Source organism: Dysidea avara, chromosome 8, assembly GCF_963678975.1.
Source record: "Dysidea avara chromosome 8, odDysAvar1.4, whole genome shotgun sequence".
Lineage (NCBI taxonomy): Eukaryota > Metazoa > Porifera > Demospongiae > Dictyoceratida > Dysideidae > Dysidea > Dysidea avara.
In genome coordinates this window covers 16,246,839-16,269,383 of record NC_089279.1, presented here as the reverse complement: position 1 = coordinate 16,269,383, position 22,545 = coordinate 16,246,839, and the positions used below count along the sequence as shown (strand labels likewise).

At 38.1% G+C, this 22,545-nt stretch overlaps 1 protein-coding gene across 1 annotated transcript in view; it reads left to right on the top strand.

Annotated features, from left to right (window-relative positions):
- Positions 1-22,545, top strand: part of LOC136264793 (uncharacterized) — a 306,221-nt gene that overhangs the window by 38,632 nt on the left and 245,044 nt on the right. Inside the window, exon 7 of the mRNA XM_066059562.1 lies at positions 15,602-15,656. Coding sequence (XP_065915634.1) covers positions 15,602-15,656 — 55 coding nt within the window. The remainder of the gene's footprint in view (positions 1-15,601; positions 15,657-22,545) is intronic.

Genomic DNA, 22,545 nt, shown 5'->3' with positions numbered 1-22,545 from the left:
CTATTGTTGTACCTACATATGTACAAGTCTACCACATATTTTTATGCAGAAGTAATACAGGAGGTAGATCTTGAGTGCACATGTCCACATATTAATGCCTTCAAATTTATCCCACGTGCAGCAAGTGAAGCTTGTTATTGTGTTTTACAATTCACTGATTAAAGTTTTGCTTCATTAATAACTGGCATGTTAAAGTGCAGGCTTTACCTTGTACATATTATACCACACCTGTGGTTGAGATCAAAAAGTGCTGTGATGTATGGTATATAACTGATATACTACGACAAACTGTGGTATATAAGTGATATACTACGCTTACCATATTTGGTGTAACTTCATACATTCTGCGAAATCTTTGTCTAAACGGTAAACAAGTCTCTAATAACAAGCACCTAAATCAACCAAGAATTATTCACCTGAGCAAGGAGAAGAATTTTTCATGAGCTCTTGTCTCCTTTGTGGATAACTCACAAATCACGATTAGATGGGCGTGGCACCGCTAAAGAGTCTAAAGCGTCTAATCCATCAAGGATGTCTACTCAACACTATAAATTGCTATCTATATTCGTTTCATCTACTGAAGTGTAGAATATAACAGTTATAGCACGATTACTTGGGATATGACAAAATATATGCACTCGTGCCCTGCAGGCACTCATGTGTATATTTTTGTCATATCCCTTGTAACCGTGTTATCATACAGTATGGTAGTATTGTATATTAGGGATCATGTAGATTTGGGTTTTCCTAGCCAAAACATTCACCCAAAAACCAGCTTCACAACTCCATCCTGGCACCTTGGCGGTATTGGTTAGGTATAACCAAGCCCAAAAGTGCCTTCAGTATGATACTAAAGGCTTCCAATAAATTGTTATAAAATTTAAAAAAAAAGAAGTTATTCAATGTAATTTTCTACTGACTAACTTCAGGCAAACGTAAGTTGATGAAGGCTAAAGGAATGGGTTAATTCTTTCACTGTTTGATGTTGCTTCGTCTTGAGACGTTCCTTTTGGCATACCACAGTACGTACAATACATGCATCGTGGACTTACCTTTGTCCTCCTTTCTGTTCCAGTTATTTTTGCTGACAGCCCAAGGTGTTGATGTGTGGAAGCACAATGCATGGCTTCCCTACAGTATGCTTGTAAATGGGAATTGTCCGTATTTTCCGTGGTGACTGGATTGATCTTCGTTTGTAACCCTGTGTAATGAGCTGAACATAGTTGGAAAGTGAAGTGTAATGGCTGCTGCACTTTCAAGGCAGTAATTAATAGTTAGGGCCCTTGAAATGTCATATTTTTGTGGTGGCTGGATTGTTGCAGAGACACTTCTTATACTGTTTTTCATCTATAGCGCTGTGTAATGGGCTGAACATAGCTGAAAGCGAAGCATAATGGCGACTGCACTTTCGAAGCAGTATTTGATAACTGGGGCACGTGTTCAGATGAAAACATTAATTCTGGTGCCATCCTTTCTTTTGATGTGGTGTGCGTGGGTTCAGCAGTCATAATAATGTTGCAAAAAAAGTAAAGAAATAAGTTTAGGAATTTTAAGTTTGATTAGGGATTATAGAAAAGAAAGTATGGAAACAAGGGAGGTCGCCCACACCTGTAGATATACTAGTGAACATAATTCAGTCTTGGTCTTGAGGTATAGACTGAATTAGGGGTTAAATGTTCACTAGTATATCTAAAGGTGTAGGTGACCTTCCTTATTTCCCTACTTTTTTTTCTATGATCTTTAATCGAACTTAATTTTTCCTTAAACTTGCAAGTACAATATATATGTAATAGTTATACCATGGCTGCGAGGGATTTTGCTGATATATACACCCAAAGCGCGAGGGCCGCAGGCCCGAGGGTTGCCGGTGTATATGTCAGCAAAATCCCAAGCAGCCATGGTACAAGTGATATATATCACTTGGGGCGCACTCACCTAATAGGTGAAAGAACTAATGAGAACTCATCCCATTTGTTTTATACAGTAGCATCTGAAGATCGATTGTGGTTTTAATAGTGTGGGCTAATAGCCATCAAAACGTTGTCCATACGTTAAAACGTCATTAATACGTTACTATGCTTCAACACGCAATGTTAGAAAACTTGCGATTGTGGGATGGAGTTTATATTGTTATCATTTTTGTACCAAGTTAAGCCAACTAACTTCGCTATTGGGACAGTAAGTAAGTTGTTATATTAAGTTAAGTACTTAGAACTGTAAGTTACTATCCTATTTCAACGTAGCAGTAGTAGCTTTGCTGTTCCATGGTCTGTTCAAAGGCTGATACGCGGTGGGTAGAAATACGCATCCACAATCGCCCAAACAATTATCTTGTGCCTTCATTATCCTTTAGTAACAACCAACTACTCTATCTTAGCCTATGTACTAAGCTTAGCAACCTCTACAAAACCGAGTCCCACAATACAAAGCTATATGTCGCTCAATATAACGAGTCAAAGCGCATCGATTCTTTGAACTGGCTGGGTATCAAAGTCATTGGCAAACCGCTTTCCCATGATATTGCCCGGGAAATATCTTGATATTGCCTGGGCAATATGCGAGTTAAACACCGAGCGGCGCCTTTGAACGCCCACGCTAAAGTGGTATATATATAAGTACAAGATAGGAATTTTAAATTTGATTAGGGATCATAGAAAAAAATAGGGAAACAAGGAATGTCACCTACACCTACGGATACACTATTGGACAATTAATCTCTACTTCAGTCCATACCCATGACTGAATTAAGGATTAAATGATCAGCTGGTGTAGGTGACCTATGTGATGTTAGCATGCCTTGGTGTGGGAATAGAATAAATACAGTGCAAACCTACGTACCATACCATAGTAAATGAAGCCAACATACTTTCATGATAAAATAAGATAATATAAGCTAGCCTTTTGTATTTTGTCATACCACCATGAATTGAAATCAGTATGGTTGGAACATGACCCAGTCTTGTAGGATATGTGAAACGTAATGATGTCATATGATTCATTGAAAACTAGTTTGATGGGTCATGAGATCCTCCATGACCCCATCATGTTTTTCTGTCTGCGAACATGCCATGTGTTTTGGGAGGATCATGAGATTCTCCCAAAACACATCGTGTGTTTGCAGACAGAAAAATTGTTTAGTTCTTGGTGTTACTGGGGAGACGCTACTACTCAAGATTGATCTGCAGAAGAGGTTGAGCTGCGGAAGAGGTGATGATGTCTAGTGGAAGTGGTATGCAGTGCATGGCAATGAATCTGGATCAAACGGCCAGTGTGAACACCCCTGTGTGAAGGATGAGAAGGCGGAGCCTACTACTAATTTTGTGATTATTGGGTGGGATTCTCTCAGTTAGGCGATGGCTACTGTTAATGATTCCTGGTGAGTCCATTCCATTATGAAACTGCCACGTTCTGTTGCGGTTTTACGAAGTGTTACTATAAATAGTTATCATGACTATTGCATAATTGAAAATGAACTAGTTTGGCACAAAATATTGCTGTGGCTGAGCGTTTTCCAGCAAATTTAACTTTATCGTAGTGTAGTGCAGAGAGGTCTTACCTGTACGCGAAAAATAAAGCCATCTGTCTGCTGGTCACACATACAATTGATACCATTTAATAAGCAAAAGCCTCTCATATACATACAATTGTACATATTGGTATTGTATATACCCTGGTTGTAGATGTACAGTTCAGCATACTATACATAGTGAATTTGATGATTTGTGCAATCATTGCCTTCCATAAACCTATACAGCCAGGCTTATGGCTATGTTCATGGTTTGTACCTTCTTAACGTGCCACATGGAGGCAACTACGTATGTGAGTTCACAAGCACATCTTTTGACAGATTTGTTGAAACATAGCTCATGTCTGTCATCTTACTGATTTTTTGTGATACGTTTACATGTTCCAATTTTGTGACTGACCAATACTAATACATGCACTGTTGCTATCTCATTGTTGGATTGGTTACTGAGGGTTAGGGATGGTTTTATCAGGCACTTTTAATGCTAAAACATTGGCTTCAATAAATACCACAAGCTAGGCAGCTTGTTTTTTCTTTATAGCTTATTGCACAGTGATATTGCATGTGTGATATTTGCATGCGTGATATTTGCATGCGTGTTGTAACATTTGTGATATTTACATGTGTGTTGTTGCATGCGTGTTGCTACATGCATGGCATTTGCATGTGTTGTTGCATGCGTGATATTTACATGCATGATATTTGCATACGTGATATTGCATGCGTGATATTTGCATGCGTGATATTTGCATGCGTGATATTTGCATATACATGATATTGCATGTGTGATATTGCTTGTGTGATATTTGCAGTGGCAGATCTAGGATTTTTAAAAGGGGGTTTCTTAAAGTTGGTATAGCTGAATAGGCCATCTGATGACATTTCTCCAGAAAATTTTGAGATTTTAGGAGCTCTGAGATAGGATTTTAGGCTATTTTTAGCTAACCAATTGCAATAAATCCAATACTTTAAACTGTAAATACTATAGCTAGCTATGGGGCAAATATGGTGACTACAAGCTGTTAGTAGCTTTGATTGCTCTATTAGAGTAGTTACATAACTGCTCTATTAGAGTATCTCGATCATTTTTAATGCAGTGGGAGATGAAAAGTGAAGTGTTGCTGAGAGTTTAATAGTTATAAATGGTGTTAATTAAGTGCAACTGCATGCATGCTACTGAAATACAGTGGTATATAGTTGTTTGCTTTGACAAATGGTCAGTGCAACAATGTATATGTATTTAGACTGCCACTGAGCTAAATTAAAAGGGGTTTCTGTTGAAACTCCAGAAACCCATCTGGATCCACCACTGATTTGTATGTGTGTTGTTACATGTGTGATATTTGCATGCGTGATATCTGCATGCGTGATAATGTGCATGCGTAATGTTTACATACGTGATATTGCATGCGTGATATTTGCATGTGTGTTGTATGTGTGTTGTTGCATGTGTGATATTGCATGCGTGGTATTTGCATGCGTGATAATTGCATGCGTAATATCTGCATGCATGATTATTTGCATGTGTGTTGTTGCATATGTGATATTTGCATGCATGATATTGCATGCATGTTGTTGCTTGTGTGACATAGCATGTGAATTGTTTCATGCATGATATACGCATATTGCTTTACGTGTGTTATCATCGCAAGTTATTATGCCTTTGGCTGCTGCTTGCCTCTTTGCTTACATGTTATTACCGCTGCATGTTATTGCATATTTAGCTTTATCTGTGCTAGCAAATATATGGTGTTTTGCAGGATGCAAAAACTTGATAGCTTGTACATTCCTATCTACAATTTCCTTTATGTTCAACCGCTATACCATTCAGTGCCCTCAGTTGCCAACTTTTGCATATCATAGCACACGTTCTTCACACATTCTTCATGTATTTCAGCATACATTCTGCATGATCACAGGACATGATGAACTAGTCATGTTAAATATTTTAATATGCAACACAGCCAGCACACCTATTGGCTCTGTATTGAACTCTGCCATGAATGCTAACAGGTATATACATCAGCCTGTCATCAGTCCTGTGCTGCCCATCTGCCCTTATGACCAATACAGGCTAATTATATCATACGCCAGTTGTCCTAGGAGATGCTTATAAACCCTCTGGATGTACTTTTAGGCTACATGTAGCTGTAATTCCTGGTAGCATTTTGTTTCTCACTGCACTTATTCCCTAATATTCCCCAAATATATGTGTAACTTAAAGATCGGGGTGTTTTGGTGGAGCAGTTGCATTACACCTAAGGTAAATGAATCTTCTATTAGAATATCTCTCAGTCATTTTTCCTGGCATTACTGCTAGTGGTCTATGAGAGATGTTTGCATGAGCACTGTTAAGCGTCCTGCTAAAGCAGATCAGCCATGTGTTCACAAGGCATATTTTACTTAGTTCATGTTTTGGATGTATGCTACTTTTTCACTGGAAAACATTTATTAATTACACATATGTACACACACCATGATAGTGTTAAACAAGTCAATGCATGGTGCTTTGGATTATCAACATTGATTTTTCCCATTTTCACTAAACGCATAACTGATTGATGCTATCTTTGTATATGTGATTCATTCACACTTCTTCTCTGACTATCTGCAAACATACTCTAGTCTATACCCGCAGACTTTGTTCATTTATTTATGTGTGATATTTGTGAGTTATGCCACATGTTCATTCCTATAGTTTATTGCAGTAGTGTTATTGTAAGCATATCATTACATGCATGACATTGCATGTGTGTCATTGCATGCATGTTGTTGTATGCATGCTGTTTCATGCGTGCTGTTGCATTTGTGTTGGCATGCGTGTTGCTGCATTTGTGTTGGTATTTGTGATGTTCTTCTTTTAGTATATGTATGATCTGTTCTAATGCCACACCTCTGGTGTACTGGCAACCTCTAGTTACAACAGAGTCTATTGTGCCATATTAGCTTGATTGGAATTATTGTGCCTTCACCACCTTGTTGTGCATAGCCTCACTCCATGACTGAGTCATCTTCAGAGACACGTCACACCTACATTGTAAAGTAGGTAATTAAAAACTACACTGGTTTTGATTCAGACTGCAGATCATTTGTGGCTGGAGTCTCTTTGTTTTGTAAGTGTTCAGAGTTGTTTTGAGGTTGCATAGTGAGCTACATGACAGTTTCATTCCTTCACTTGGCTTGCTAATAGAAAGATTTTCCACCAACAATATTGCCAATGACACACTGCTGTATATACTACTGCTTTAATGTGTATCTCCAGTAAATCATGTATGGCTCAAAATGCACATAGTGTGTGCACATCAATGTGACATTGCCACACCACTGATGTACTGGCATTCAACTACTAGTGGCCTTTAGTCTGTGCTACATTGCCTTGATTTTGGGTCATATGTGACTGGATCTGGGAAAACCCTCTCATGATAGCAAATTTGATATTTTATCAAGAGCACAAAAACATATGAATAAACTATCAAATTGCACCATCAAAATTAGCTAGATCTGAGTGGTCTGTTTTTGCTGGCTGCTTTTCCCAAGCAAAGTGGTCAGCCTGGGGATGGCTGTATGTGGCTGTACAGCTCCGTGGTGCTGAATAAAGACTTGTGCTGTAAGTGTCCTTTCATCATAGCCAGCTTTGAGACCTGGATAGCCTATAACTTGACCTAATTCATCCCTACGCTTTCTTCTTCAATGTTTTTAAACAGCCTGTTGCCCTCCTCTGGGCCCCACCTCACACCACTTTTGGAGCTTGCCTGATACAGTCAACCTTGGTTTAAAAAACTATCTAAAATGCAGGAAACTTAGCTGCTGGCTACTTGTACACTGGAAGCTTTGGAAGGTAAGGAATTTGTGTAAAATATGTGAAAATGTGGCAATGCTGTAAATACTTAAAATCAGCATTTTTCAGTATCTTTTAAATAGGCAATAAGGCCGGTTTTCCCAGGGGTCACATAATGCTGATTGTGCTGACCTTCACCACCTTGTCATGCATAGCCTCACTTCTTGACTGAGTCACCTTCAGAGACATCTCATACCTACAATATAAAAAAAATCAATTAATACCACTATAGCTCACTTGTTGTTTGTGTAAGTCACATTTTAATTATTTTAGTATTGTGATTTTTGATACCAATTAAACTCCCTTATCTGTGTATGCATGCATATTATTTCCACCGGTACACACACACTGATCTGAGTGCTGGCTATGGCACTGTTTATAGATGCTCTATGGGTAGGTTGTCACGTTGGTGTATGTACTTGGTTGCATGTGACACAGGAAAAGCGCATCGAAAGAACAGACCAACATCTGTGATAGTAACAGTCCAGTGAGTCCACTTACTTAGATAACATCTATACCAGACGTTCGCCGTTTCGCCAGCTACCGACAGAGTCGTTTAACTTCAGTAGTGGCACAAAAACCACACAGAGTGGCAGTATAGCTGGAAGTAACACTTGGCTTCACTGGCTGTTGGATTTCCGTGACTAACGACATTCTCAAAAGAATCCAGGGTACTTCAGTCTCCACTTTGTTTACCAGTTTTACGCTTCTAATGCTTTAAAGTGATAATTCGATTTAATGCACACAGATATACATGAACTAGAATATATTACAGTGTTTAACACTTGAAAATTCTCTGTGAAAGTTAAGCTTTGTCCTCCAATTTAACTGAAAAAGCACCACGCCATTCCATAACCTAAAAATAAATACCATAAATAACACCACAAAGTGTAATTTTTAACCTTACATTGTCTGTTGGCTATATCAACATTCCACTTAGAAAGTTATGAGGGTGAACTTCAAATCTGTTGCCTTACAGGTTTCATCAACTGTCGTCACTCTACCTGGAGAACTAACTCGAGGTTGCCATGATGAACTTCAAGCAGTCGCCTAATATTAAATCACACTGATAAACCAAATCAACATGAAACAAAAATCACTACATTACCTGCCATTGTTCATCAACTGTCATTATTCAACTCTGGGTGGTCACAATGAACCTCAGTCAGCTAATTTTAAATTACAATAATAAAAAAGCAACATAAAACAATCACTCTGTTACCTTCCATATTTCAACTGTCGTCATTCAATCCAGGAACTAACTCAAGGTTGCCACAACCAACCTCAAACAGTTGGCTAATATTACACAATAAAAGTAAAATAACAACATTAATTAATCACTCGTCACCTTCAATTGTTCAACAACTGCTGTCTGTAGAACTAACTCAGTGTTGCCACGATGAACTTCAAACAGTCAGAAAATCACCATCACCTCCCATTGTTTATTGATTGCTGTCATTCAAACTGAAGAACTAACTCAGGGTTGCCATGATCAACTTCAAACAGTTGGCTAATATTACATAACACAAATAAAACAAGAACATTAGTAATCACTCCTGTTGCCTTCCACTGTTAAACAACTGCTGTCATTCAACCTGGAGAACTAATTGCCACAATGAAATTTAAACAATCAGAAAATAACCTGGTCACCTTCCATTGTTCATCGACTGCTGTCATTCAAACCGAAGAACTAATTCAGGATTGCCACGATCAACTTCAAACAGTTGGCTAATACAGCACAATATAAATAAAACAACAACATTAAATAATCACTCGTCACCTTCAATTGTTCGTCGACCGCTGTCTTTAAACTGGGAGGACTAACTCAGGTTGCCATGATGAATTTCGAACAGTCAGAAAATCACCCTGTCACTTTCAATTGTTCATCAATTTCTGTCATTAAAACTGGAGAACTAACTCGGGGTTGCCATGATAAACTTGAAACAGTTGGCTAATATAGCACAATAAAAATAAAATAGCAACATTAAATAATCACTCTTCACCTTCAATTGTTCATTGACTGCTGTCTTTAAACTGGGAGAACTAACTCAGGGTTGCCACGATGAATCAACTTCAAACAGTTGGCTAATATAGCACAATAAAAATAAAATAACATCAAATAATCACTTGTCACCTTCCATTGTTCATTGACTGCTGTCATTCAAACTGGAGAACTAACTCAGGGTTGCCACCATCAACTATACAGTTGGCTAATATAGCACAATAAAAATGAAATAATAACATTAAATAATCACTCGTCACCTTCAATTGTTCATCAACTGCTATCTTTAAACTGGGAGAACTAACTCAGGGTTGCCACAATGAATTTCGAACAGTCAGAGAATCAGTCTGTCACCATCTATTCTTCATTGACTGTCACCATTCAATCTGGAGAACTAACTCAGGGTTGCCATGACAAACTTCAAACAGTTGGCTAATACAGATATAATGGACAAGATTAAATAATCACTCCTGTTACCTTCTATTGTTTAACAACTGCTGTCACCAACCTTGAAAACTAACTTGGGTTTATCATGATCAACTTCAAACAGTTGGATAATCATTCATCACTTTCAATTGTTCATTGACTGTTGTCGTTCAACCTGGAGAACAAACTCAGAGTTGCCACGATGAACTTCAGACAGTCAGGTAATCACCCCTTCACCGTCCATTATTCATCGACCATTGTCATTCAATCTGGATTGCCACACTCAACTTCAAACAGTTGGCTAATACTACATAATACAAAATTAAATAAATATATTAAATAATCACTTGTCACCTTTAATTGTTCATTAACTGTTGTCATCCAACCTTGAGAGCTAACTTGGGTTTACTATGAAGAACTTCAAATCACTGTCACCTTGCATTGTTCATTGACCATTGTCGTTCAATCTGGAGGACCAACTCAGGGTTGCCACAATTAACTTCAAACTGTTGGCTAATACTACATAGTACAAATTAAATAAATATACTAAAAAAACTCTTGTCACCTTTAATTGTTCGTTGACTGTTGTCATCCATCCTTGAGAGCTAACTCGGGTTTACCATGAACAACTTCAAATCATTCTGTCACCTCCCACTGTTCATCGACTGTGGTTGTTCAATTGGGAGAAGCACTCAGGGTTGCCACAATCAATTTCAAACTGTTGGCTAACACTACATAATACAAATTAAATAACAATATTAAATAATCACTTGTCACCTTGAATTGTTCATTGATTGTTGTCATCCAACCTTGAGAGCTAACTCGGGTTTACCATGATCAGCTACAAACAGTTGGATAATTACTCTGTCACCTCCCACTGTTCATCAACTATTGTTGTTCGGTATGGAGAGCTCAAAAGAGTTGTCACAATCATCTTCAACAGCCGGCAAATATTACATAACACAAATAAAATAACATTAAATAATTGCTCTTGTCACCTTCTGTTGTTCATTGACTGTTGTAATTCAACTTCAAGAACTAAAGTTACCACTTCAAACAGTCAGAAAATCACCGTCACGTCCATTGTTCATTGACTGACCTCAGAAGTTGCTGCAATACACTTGTAGTCAGCAATAACTCCATCATTAAATGAATGATCTGTTACCTTCCAATGTTCATTAACAGGATTATATTTATTCAACCTGCAGAACTAACTGAGGGTTGCCACAATGAAGTATCACTCTGTCACTTTCCATTGTTCAACTTTCAACGTTCAAGCTGGTGATTTAACTCAGGATGTAGAACGCAATAAGAGCATTAACCGCTGTCATCTTTCATACTGACTTGGGGTTGTCATGATGAATGCTTGACACTGCCGCAATGTTTTCTGGTCACGAACAACGTTGCTTTTGTGTGCAACTCATGGCAGCTGACAAGCAATCACTGATTCACACCATGGTCACACAATACCCGAGCAACATATCGCCATTTTTTAACACGAGGCACACTACACAATGTCACGTGACAAAGAATTATGAGGTGTGCATTTTCTGGAGATGCAGTCCAGTGCATGACGACTAGTGTACATGTTTCTCAGACACTTCATTGCTTCGCCTGCATTGGCAGCTAGCATCAGATGTTGTTTGTTTATTTCCAAGGACAAAGAACGCCAAAGGTAGGCATGTGCTGTATTTAAACAGGTTGCTTGCTGTTTGTATGTAGAGAAATCAGTGTTTAATTAGGTTCCTTCACCAACTAACCGCTCTTGTACAGGGTAGGGTTGGCATGGTGTAACCTTGACCAACTGACCGCTCTGGTGCGCGGTAGGGTTGGCAGTTGACCAACTGACCGCTCTTGTACGTGGTAGGGTTGGCATGGCGTAACCTTGACCAACTGACGGCTCTTGTACGCGGTAGGGTTGGCATGGTGTAACCTTGACCAACTGACCGCTCTTGTACATGGTAGGGTTGGCAGTTGACCAACTGACCGTTCTTGTACGCGGTAGGGTTGGCATGGCGTAACCTTGACCAACTGATTGCTCTTGTACGCGGTAGGGTTGGCTCTTGACCAATTCATCACTCTTGTACATGGTAGGGTTGGCATGGCGTAACTTTGACCATAGATAATATATACTACGTACTATGCCTTGACTGACTGACCGCTCTTGTACGCGGTAGAGTTGGCTGCGGTAGAGTTGGCTCTTGACCAATTGATTGCTCTTGTATGCGGTAGGGTTGGCATGGCCGTAACCAGTTGACCACTTTTAACATGTGCATTTAATGTGACTGTTTTGTTGTTGTAGGTCTATTGTGATCACACCATGGCAGCCAATATATTGATTGATTTATTAATTTATTTAACTCACAGTGCTCAGCAAAACTGTTCTTCTGTACTGAACTTCTTCAACATATAATATAATTCTTTTATAATGCGTTCAATTTTGTGTCAATTTGGAGGAGTTGAAAGTGAATCTACTGTAAAGGCTGACATCCATTGAGAAGAGAAGCTGCGAAGGCTGATTCTTTACAAGAAAGTGAACTTGTGAAGGCCATTTCATCATATATCTTTAAAACACTACAGATGTAGATGTTCATGACCAAAGACTGCATTACATACATGTACTGTCTTATCAAGAACTTGTAAACTATTGATTTGTGGTGTGACTATTGCTAGGGTGAATATATGGGATGTCATGGTCCCCTGGTTTGACCCAAGTGTGATCCTATAGCTATACCTATTGTTGTATTATGCTATTGTGAAGGCATGAGGTTATGTTTGGTCACCATTAAAGGTATGATCCACATCATGAACATCTGGTTGCTAGTGTGAAAGTTGTGGCCTAGTGTAAAATGTAGTCACTGGTGTCCATTATTTGGTATTTCTGACATGGTGTATATGCAAAGTTCATATTGTGAACATCTTCCAATCAGGTCTGTTTCGAAGTCACAGTACCAGAAACCTCTCTGATGTAGTAATTTCTATCTCCGCTTCAAGGAAAGTATTTTAGCCAGAGACTGAACTCACAATAGCTATATATTGCTTTTAATTACATATCTTGTAATTTCCATTGCCATGCCCACTTTTGGTAATTATCTATACGTGGTTGTGTGAATACATGGACGCACTAAATTTCATTTATATAATTCATGACTGTCCATACATCATTAAAATGGTTTTCTCTCACTATTCCGAATAGCGTATGATAACTGGTATTTAAATTTCAAGTTAGGCGCATCAATGTGTTGTTAATTATTGTTATAATGAACACACTTAATACAGATTCAACGGACTATGTATGGCCTTTGTACTGCTGAGTATTCGACGACATAGAGCAAAACTATAGCAGTTTGCACTGGATCACCGTGCTACTGACCGCTAGCTTGGAGATTACCGAACATTCATGTGTCTCTGTTACACTCCATATCGTCGTACTGGTTTTCCTGTGTGACCCAGTCCTAGTAATAATAATAATTGTTGCTGGAAAATGTTGTGCAATCAGTATTGCTATAGAAGTAGCAACAGAAACCTCTTCATGGAAAGTTTGCTGACAGACTAGTTATGACTTTTGTTGATAAACAAAGAAATTTACAGTGGCTGGATAGCTTTAGTTTGAAAAGTGCTACAGAGAAGTTTGTGTACTGCCCAAGATCAAATTCTTCGTGAGGATGTTGATAGCAGCTGCTGAATGTATCATTGTAATGAAACTTTAGATTATCTGCTTGGTACATAGTTGAAAAGTGCAAGCTAGAACAGAGTACATCACCAGACGTAATAATGTGGCTAAATATGTCCACTGGTGTCTTTGTAAAGCATGTGTGAGAGATTAGTGGAATCACTCCCTCATTACTGTTATTGATACAGAGAGGTAGTGCCTTATTATGTGGTATAAAGCAGTGGTGCCTGTCACAACTAAAATGGCTAACGTAATTTTCTGATAAGTCATGTGAACGTACTTTATTGATTGGTGTTGCTTGTCCTTGTGATGGTAATATTACCCTGAATAAAGCAGAGACGTTGTCCAAGTAATGTTTATTGCAAGATGAAATGCATAGAATGTGGGGCACAACTGTAGTAATCTAATCTCTATCATACAGTATGGTAGTACTGTATAAATATCACCCAAAAACCAGCTTCACAATACCATCCTGGTGCCTTGGCTGTATTGGTTAGGTATAACCAAGCCCAAAAGTGCCTTCAGTATGACCCTAAATGGTTCCGATAGATAGCTACAAAATTAAAAAATAATAAAGATTCTGGAATTTTGTGCTGACTGGCTAATTAACTGCCTGATGCCAGCGTAACTCAATAACGGCTAAGGCTATGGACTTGTTTTTTTTCTATTCAACATTGCTTCGTCCCTAGATGTACTGTTTGGCATACTGTTTGTCCTCCCTTGTGTCCTATTTCTTTTTGCTGACAGTACAAGGTGTCAATTTATGATAGTGTAATGCATGGTTTCCCATTTGTGAAGTGGAATCATCTGTATTTTCCATGGTGGCTGGGAGACGTTTTGTTTGTTATACTGTGTGACAGGCTGAAAATAAGTGAAAACGAAGCATAATAACTACATTCACTTTCAAGTCAGTAATTGATAGTTGGGGCGCGCAAATTGTCTGTATTTTTCGTGGTGACTGGATTGATAGCAAAGGCAATTCTAACACTGTTCTTCTTTTGTAATACTGTGTAATGGGCTGAAAATAGCTGAAAGCGAAGCATAATGACCGCTGCACTTTCGAGGCAGTAATTGATAGTTGGGGGTGCGCGAATCGTTGTACATGTATTTTTGTTGTTACTAGATTGTTGCAGAGGCACTTCTGCTGTTTTAGGTCTGTAGCACTGTGTAACAGGCTGAACGCAAAGCGTAATTTAACATGAAGTGTAATAGCCACTGCACTTTCAAAACAATATTTGCTAGCTGGGGTGCACGTTCAGACGAAAAATTAATTCTGATACCATCCTTTTTTTTTTGATGCGGTATGCGTAGGTTCACCAGTCACAATAATGTTACAAAAAAAGCAAACAAACAACTGTACGGAAAAATTAGGAATATTAAGTTCGATTAGGGATCATAGAAAAAAGTAGGGAAACAAGGGAGGTCACTTACACCTGCAAATATACTAGTAAACATTTAATCCCTAATTCAGTCATGGGTATAGCTAGACTGAAGTAGGGATTAAATGTTCACTAGTATATCTGCAGGTGTAGGTGACCTCCCTTGTTTCCCTACCTTTTTTCCTATGATTCCTAAGCAAACTTAAAATTCCAAAATTTTCCTTATACTTGTTATTATTGGTGCTCTAGGACTAGTCAAATGGGGACTAGTTGACATTTTAAAGAAGTTGCCTAAGGAAGTTCATTGTTCTTTTGATGAGATTTAAAAGACTATTGGGATCAGTGGCAATATTAAGGAAGGTTTTGTCACTTTAGCACCAGTATTAATTATCAAATTGTATGTATGTATATTAATTATCAAATTGTATGTAGTATGTATGTATGTATTTGATTGTACCATTTGGGGTTTTCACCAACCAGCTGAGCTGACTGCCCATTACCTAATCTTAAATATTAAATCTTAAGTAACTGACTGGTTGTGGTGTTAAATGTATATCTACTGTATAAAGTTTCAATACTCTTGCATGCAATTTTTTTGTTTGCCATTAATCATTACAATATGAACTGAAACATTATAGTATTGTGAAAGTCTTTTGAATTATGATTACAATTTTATACTTATCTGTTAGAATTAAGAAGGTTATATATAAGTAAAAATATGTGTGCCAGATGTTCTTCTTGTTTTTGTTTTTCAAAGGAATCACACGTTCACAATTTTAGAAGTCAACAAGCTTCCTTACAGGCTCCAGGAAGTAAGTATGCATTTCAGAGTACCTAGCTTGTATATTAACTGTAGATCTCTATTATTAAGTTGAGAGCTACTGGCTACTTTTGATTGTGTATTGCCTGTGTAACTTAGTGAGGGGATCTTTTATCTTTTAGCACATGAATTTTGTTATCAAATATTATTGTTTCATAATCATACAGTATAGTAGTGTTATACACTAAGGATCCCATTATGAAATGTGTTTGCAAAAAAGCTACCATTGTCATGCAAATATATTCCACAGTGATAAAATACCTGTCTTTGTGTATCTAATGTTAAATCTAGCATTTAAATTAAGAGAAGTCATACAAAAGTACCAATATTAAAATTGTGGAAACTCAATTTTAGTCAGCATGCCTGCCAACCTGCCTGCATGATCACAGTCAAAGGCTAAACAATGTTTTGTTCAGTTTTAATTATATGCGACAATAAGAAGCACTCGCATGGGTGGCATGGCATGTGCCTTTTGGAGTTCTACTCAATATCCACTCTCTGCACTTTGTCTTTAGGTTCATCTCCAACCATTTTGTCCTTAAAATCCAATGAGATAATAGATAATTTGCACAATGCATAAATCGTTAATTTTTTTACTGGGTGATATGAATTTTTATTTTCATGGCATTTTCATAAGACAAATCAATGAAAGCATACCAATTAAAATTTTATGGAATATGATATCATGGAATTTTCATTGGTAATTTTTCATTGGATTTTCAATGATTTGTCCAATGAAATTACTAAAAAATTATTGATACCATGGTACCACCTAATGAAAATTTACCATTTCATACATTGTGCAATTTTTCCAAACAAATATGTGTGTTTGTTTGTTCCTACGTCTGTCTACACTCACGCTTGTGTGGCAAAGAAGTTTTATAGTAAAGTAAAGTAGTCATTGTGAGCACTCTATAGACACTGTATTAAACTTACAGGGAGATAGGCTTATACTTCACATGAGCTTTGTGACAGTTCAAAAATTTGGGTGAAGCTGTATGGTGTGAACAACTTTCCTAATGGGCTCTACAGTTGTTGTAACAACCAAAAAAATGTCAGTGTGGGCCTTGCAGGCTTCTGAAATTGTGTATCCCTTTGAATCAAAGTGGGAATGTCCGTGAATGAAAATAAAGAGCTGACTTAAGGTTTGTCAAGAGAATTTTCGAAATAGACACCATAGATTATAAATCAGTTATGAAGATAGTTTTAAGCGTTGTTTGTGGTGTAAAGCAGTTCATTTAAGTTATACTTCCTTAGCAGTGAAAAAGTGGTAAATAAGTAATTACTAAATACATGGAGTAATAATTAACATTTTGTATGCGCTTAATTGTACAAAACCAAGACAAATTGATAAAATTAAATAACACCATTATTATAAATACATTTCTATTTATTCGATACTTCAGCAGAGAGGATATTATATTAACTGTGCACTTGGTTTAAGAAGTAACATTGGTAGCGCACCCTCAAATAATACTGCAGTGCAGCACTATTCGAAGGGCTTTTGGTCAAAAAATAATAGAACCACTGTGGCACAAATTGAGTAAATATGGTATTCCTTATTAGTGCAATGTTACCTTCAGGAGTAGTGCAGGGCAGAGCCAATGTGCATTTAGTTACTGAAAAACTCCAGCACTGACAGTGTTGTGAGATTTTTAATTTTATATTCTGACACTGAAAAGGGGGGTTCACCTGAACCATCCAAACCCCCCTCCCTGGCTACCCCCTTGAAATTTAAAATCACATACCAATATCCAACATAGTAATACAATCATGTATTTACTACTTTTGTCACTTGGATCCCTACTTCTTATTAATGTAGTTTGCTCACTTCCAAAACATATATTTGACACTGATTCACTACCATCAGTTAATGGTGGTGGGTTTGGTACAGTAGTTGTTGTACAAGGACTCTGTTTGCCTGTGTGAATCTAACCAATTTTTTAAGGCTGGGTGTAACTCTGGAGAATTTTTGTGTATATGTTAAGGGATATTTTGAATGGCTAAGGGTGAATATTATAACCAGTATAGCTTGGGTGTATCAGGCCATAGAAAGGCATGCCACATGGTTTCCACCCAAGCATAGACATGACTATATAGCCGAATTAAAGAGAGAGGTGCTTAGGACAGGAATGGGAAACTGTTTACTAAGATTATTCACTCCATGTATTTATATCTCTACATGTGTAACACATCTTATAAACCCATTACTGTACATGCAAACATGCCTATGCTGATGTATGTGTAGTTGTATTCATCCAGTCATCTTTACCTTTACTTATATGTACCTACAAATTAACATGTCTGCACTGCATTTTTGGTATACATATTCATCTAGTATTGATTATAATTATGTGTTCAGTTAAGTAAATATTGGTTCATGCCAACTTCATGGTAATTAGAACACACCTAGGATTTTTTCAAGGACAGGTTAAATGCAAGAGACTTTGACAGTCTCACTATATCCTATGGTGACAGTCGAACATGGTGGAGGTAGGCATCACTCCTGCACTTGCCAAGTGCTTTTAAATGTGAGTCACTTACACCGGTTTGTTTGGCTGGTGTAGCTGTATCAATTCTAATCGATGCATATGGGATCCATGTGCAGCTCCTTTAAGGTTTTGTTAAGGGTTGAGCTAAATGATGTTCTCGTCAATACCTTGTTGTCATGTCGTAGGATCCTGGGGTGCCACCTTGCCTAGCTAAGTATTGCACCAATGCATGTACTGAACAGATGGCATGCGTAGTCTTGCCTAAGCATATTTGTGTCCCTTTCCTGAGTTGATCTCCTTTAGACTGCCTAAGAGGGATCTTTACAAATGTCGGGGAAGCCCTATTGTCTATAGCTACATCTTATAAAAGCAGGTCAATAGAAGGGTCAAAGTGGTCAGGTAATGATGTGGTCTCTAGAAGTCCAAAGTACGTAAACAAGGCAGCAGACAGCTCAGATCATCATATCTCAATAGTTGCTAAGGTGCTTTGAAAACACAACATGAAGGTGTGGGTAGCCATTGTCTTGGTTGGTGGGTAATTGTACTTGACTTACGTGTGCCTATCAATACATGATTTAAGCTAAGGGCAATGACTCGGCAGCTGTGATGTGACTGTATCTTACAGCTGAGAGATAGACTTGTACCGTAGCATATAAAAGGTTTTGTTGTGCCAGATATTTAGCAAAGAACAACAATGTATCTTCACAAACAGGTTCAGACTGTTGGTTAGTTTCAGTGCAGAAAGTGGTGTACTTGCAGAGGCCAGCTGTATAGGCTTTCTTTGTTGCTACTGATATTCCAGGTTGAAGTAGTACTACTGCACTCAGATGGTATACTGTTGCTGATGATAACTCTGTGGGTATGAGATGTGGAGTATTATTACAGCAGTATTAGCATGGTCACACAGTAGTACATGGATACTGTTATGGTGAGCAGTGTATGCTATCAAAAGGTTTGCTGGTAAATAAATGATAGTGTGTTGAAACAGTTAAAGAAAGTGGGAAGAAATCCAGTTGAGCCTGTCAGGAGAGATCATCTGGAAGGTGGAAATGGGTATCACCATAGGTTAGTATACTGATGCAAGTTACCACAAGAGTAGTAACATTGGTCACCCCAGGTAGGTGAGTAGCAGTGATACAAATGTCAAAATGTGCAATAATAGAGAGCAAAGCGTAAACTTGTCCTTGCTCAAACTTTTATTGATAGCAATGACTAGATTAGCATTGTAACATTGAAAGTTAATGTGGTACTTCGACAAATAAGACCCCCAGACGATGCAAGTGAAAATAATTGGCACAAGTTTGTTAGCCTTTTGTACCATTCTGGAGCCCATTGCAACTTCATACTGCAGCACAACCCCATGCTCCTGAAGCATCAATTTGGGCACAAAAAGCTGGATGTGAGACAGTGGGGGTGTCTAAGGATCTCAACGCCATTTAAAGTTTTAAGAAATGTATACCACCACAACAAATCTGACCTGAATGATTATTTAACCTAGTGATCAAGTGCATCTTGTGGAGCTTGGCTGCTGTTCTTGAGACAACGGTGTACAACTTTGGTGGTTTGTTGGAGAGTGCCTATTAGGGATGGGCAATTATTCAATTATCATGATAATCATGATTATTTTGTTGGCAATAATTGACATCGTATACTTTTCATTAATTAGTGATAATTAAAATTGGCAATAATTGTGATAGTCCGAGAAATATTAAATTTTCAATGTAATTTTACCATTTAATTGACAATTCATGATGTGTTTAGTGTTTTTCATTAGTGGACAATAATCGTGATAATCGTGATGTTTGTTCATGACAATAATCGTATAGCAAAATGTCAATGTCACCCATTACTAATGCCTATTAGCAATAAAATCTGTGTTTTCTTCCTGGGGAGCCATGTCGTCAACAATTGCTGGATTCAGGCTAGTTTGTCTCTTGATAGCCTAATTTCCATGTTCTCAGTGTCTAATGTGATTCACAAGAATGACAAAGATGTTGAAGGACCTTCTAGTTCATCAGATGCGATGGGGATGCCTAATTCAGCGCACAGGGATACAAATGTGTCCAAATTCTGTTGGTACACTGACACTGTAGAGCATGGTGGCCCCATTGTCAGATAGTCATCTAAATAATAAATGGAGTAGGAGACTCCACAATCCAAGCTAGAAGACCAGCAAGAACACGAGTGCTGAGCAGAGACCAAAGAGGATATAATGATCAATGTACACACTGCTTCTCCATCTCATCCCTAGTAGGTGTTGGTCTGCAGGGTGTACTGGTAGTAAGTGGAAGACACTTTTGATATCAATTTTGCTAACATTATGTTTCGTCCTGACTTAAGTATGCTTAATATTGCATCATTTATGGTCACATAGGTCAAGCTGCAAAGCTGTGAGGGTATGCTGTCATTTACACTGCTACCTGATAGATGAAAGAGGTCTGTAATGAGCTGTCACATATCTTGCTGATGGTTCTTGGGAATAATCACAAATATGTTTATATGGACACCTGGGTGTGTTGAAGGTGAGTATGGGCCAAATATCCTGCCTAGTATATAATACTTAATTCATTGTGAAGATAATTCATTGTGAAGATAAGTCATCCACTATGGCTGGGTGGTCTGTTGCACTTTGAAGATTCCTTTTTTGCTGATTGCATCATTCCCATCAAAACCAACTCTAAAACCAAGGGAGACACTCTGCATGAAATACTGAACTAGGTCCTGATGTGGGTGAAGTCTTAAGTGATACAGCCAAGTAGTGGGGATGGGTGGAGTTTGGATGAAGTTTGCTTCCACAGGAATCTTACTGAAAAGTGGGACAAGAGTGAGGTGATTCTGCCATTGTTGTAGCCATTGAGGAGGTGGTACTGATTTTGTATCCCTCCGTTAGATTGGCTCTAGAAGACTGCTCGGAATTATAGAAATGTAAATGTGAATTATAAAGTAAATTACCTCATGCTAACAGCAAAAAAATGTATACATTACATTTTGTACAGCATAAGTATACAGTGAACATGTATGGTATTGCTGTGCCTTTAACCCTGCAGTAAAGGACATAAACCATAAAGTTTTGCTCTGCCCAGATCCTCCTGCTCAGCTGTCAATGGAACAACAATGGCCTAGGCCACTGTTCAAATGATCTAGAGTGCTATGATTCTTAAAGGGCAAAATGCATGCGCCTTCTACATAACTACTACTAATAGCAGCAGCTGGGAAGAGAGCATCCCTGAACACGTTGTTCATTCCATTGATGATAAATGAACCTTTGGTGGAGTGGAGTTTGATATGTACTGGATGTTGGGAGTTGGGGAAAATTCACAATCTTGATTGGTGAAATAAACTAAAGCAGTGCTTACAGTGACTTGCCTAGGTTCCAAAGTGTGGAGTCAGTATTAGACCACTTGCAGTTTGGTTGGGAGGCAGAGCTGTCGGAATTACCAGTCATATGCCAGTGAGCAATTATTCTGGTATTCATTGCTGGCTTCTAACATGAGGATTTGGTAGCCCATTATAATACCACTCAAATGCAACATCAGCAAGAGTGCAAGCAGTTAAAAAATTTGCTGATTAAAATGTGTGGCACTGTTTCGCTCAAAAGTATTCATCCCATTTTGTTTGGGATCAATACTCACAAGCGGACCAGGTGCCATGCCCTTTAATTAGCGAGTTTTTTAATTGCTCACACTCGTTAGACAACATTGCATTTGAGAGGTATGTACCATAAGTCTGGTACATGTTGGGGTTGCTTCGGCAATAACTGACATGTACACAGCAAATACTTGAAGTCATTTAGATATGTTGCTAATTGATCTTTGTTTTGGCTTGGATCCTCAAAACCCAAGTAAGATCTTTTCAACAAGGCTTAGTGGGACTGATGTGGGACTGATGGTCAGGATGCACCAGCTGTTAGAGATGAGGTAATGGCACCTTTTTCCAGTTTGATGGAAGTACGTTGATATGATCCAGATCTGAGAAAGAGAGTACAGGATAAATGTTACAGTGTTATAGTAGAAGGGTCAGGAAAGAAGGGTTGATAAAATTTATTGGTAACAGTTGATTAAGGTTTTAATGTTTTGGTATGTAAAGTTTAAGGACTTTTCATGCTTCATTGACATCATAGGAGATAACTCTTGGCTAGATGGTTGGGTAGGATATTCTACATGTATGGCTTCATGGCATTATAATTGTCTAATCAGGCATTCTTGCATGCCCATAAGTACCACTACCGCACGATACAATATATATTATATGTACAATACCACTACTTTACTTACAACATTACTATGCTTGTCGTTTTCACTACTAGCTACGCACATACGTAAAACAAAGGTACTGAGGCATGCAGCAGTATTCGAATCATGTGAGTAGTGTGTGTGACTAGATTTTATT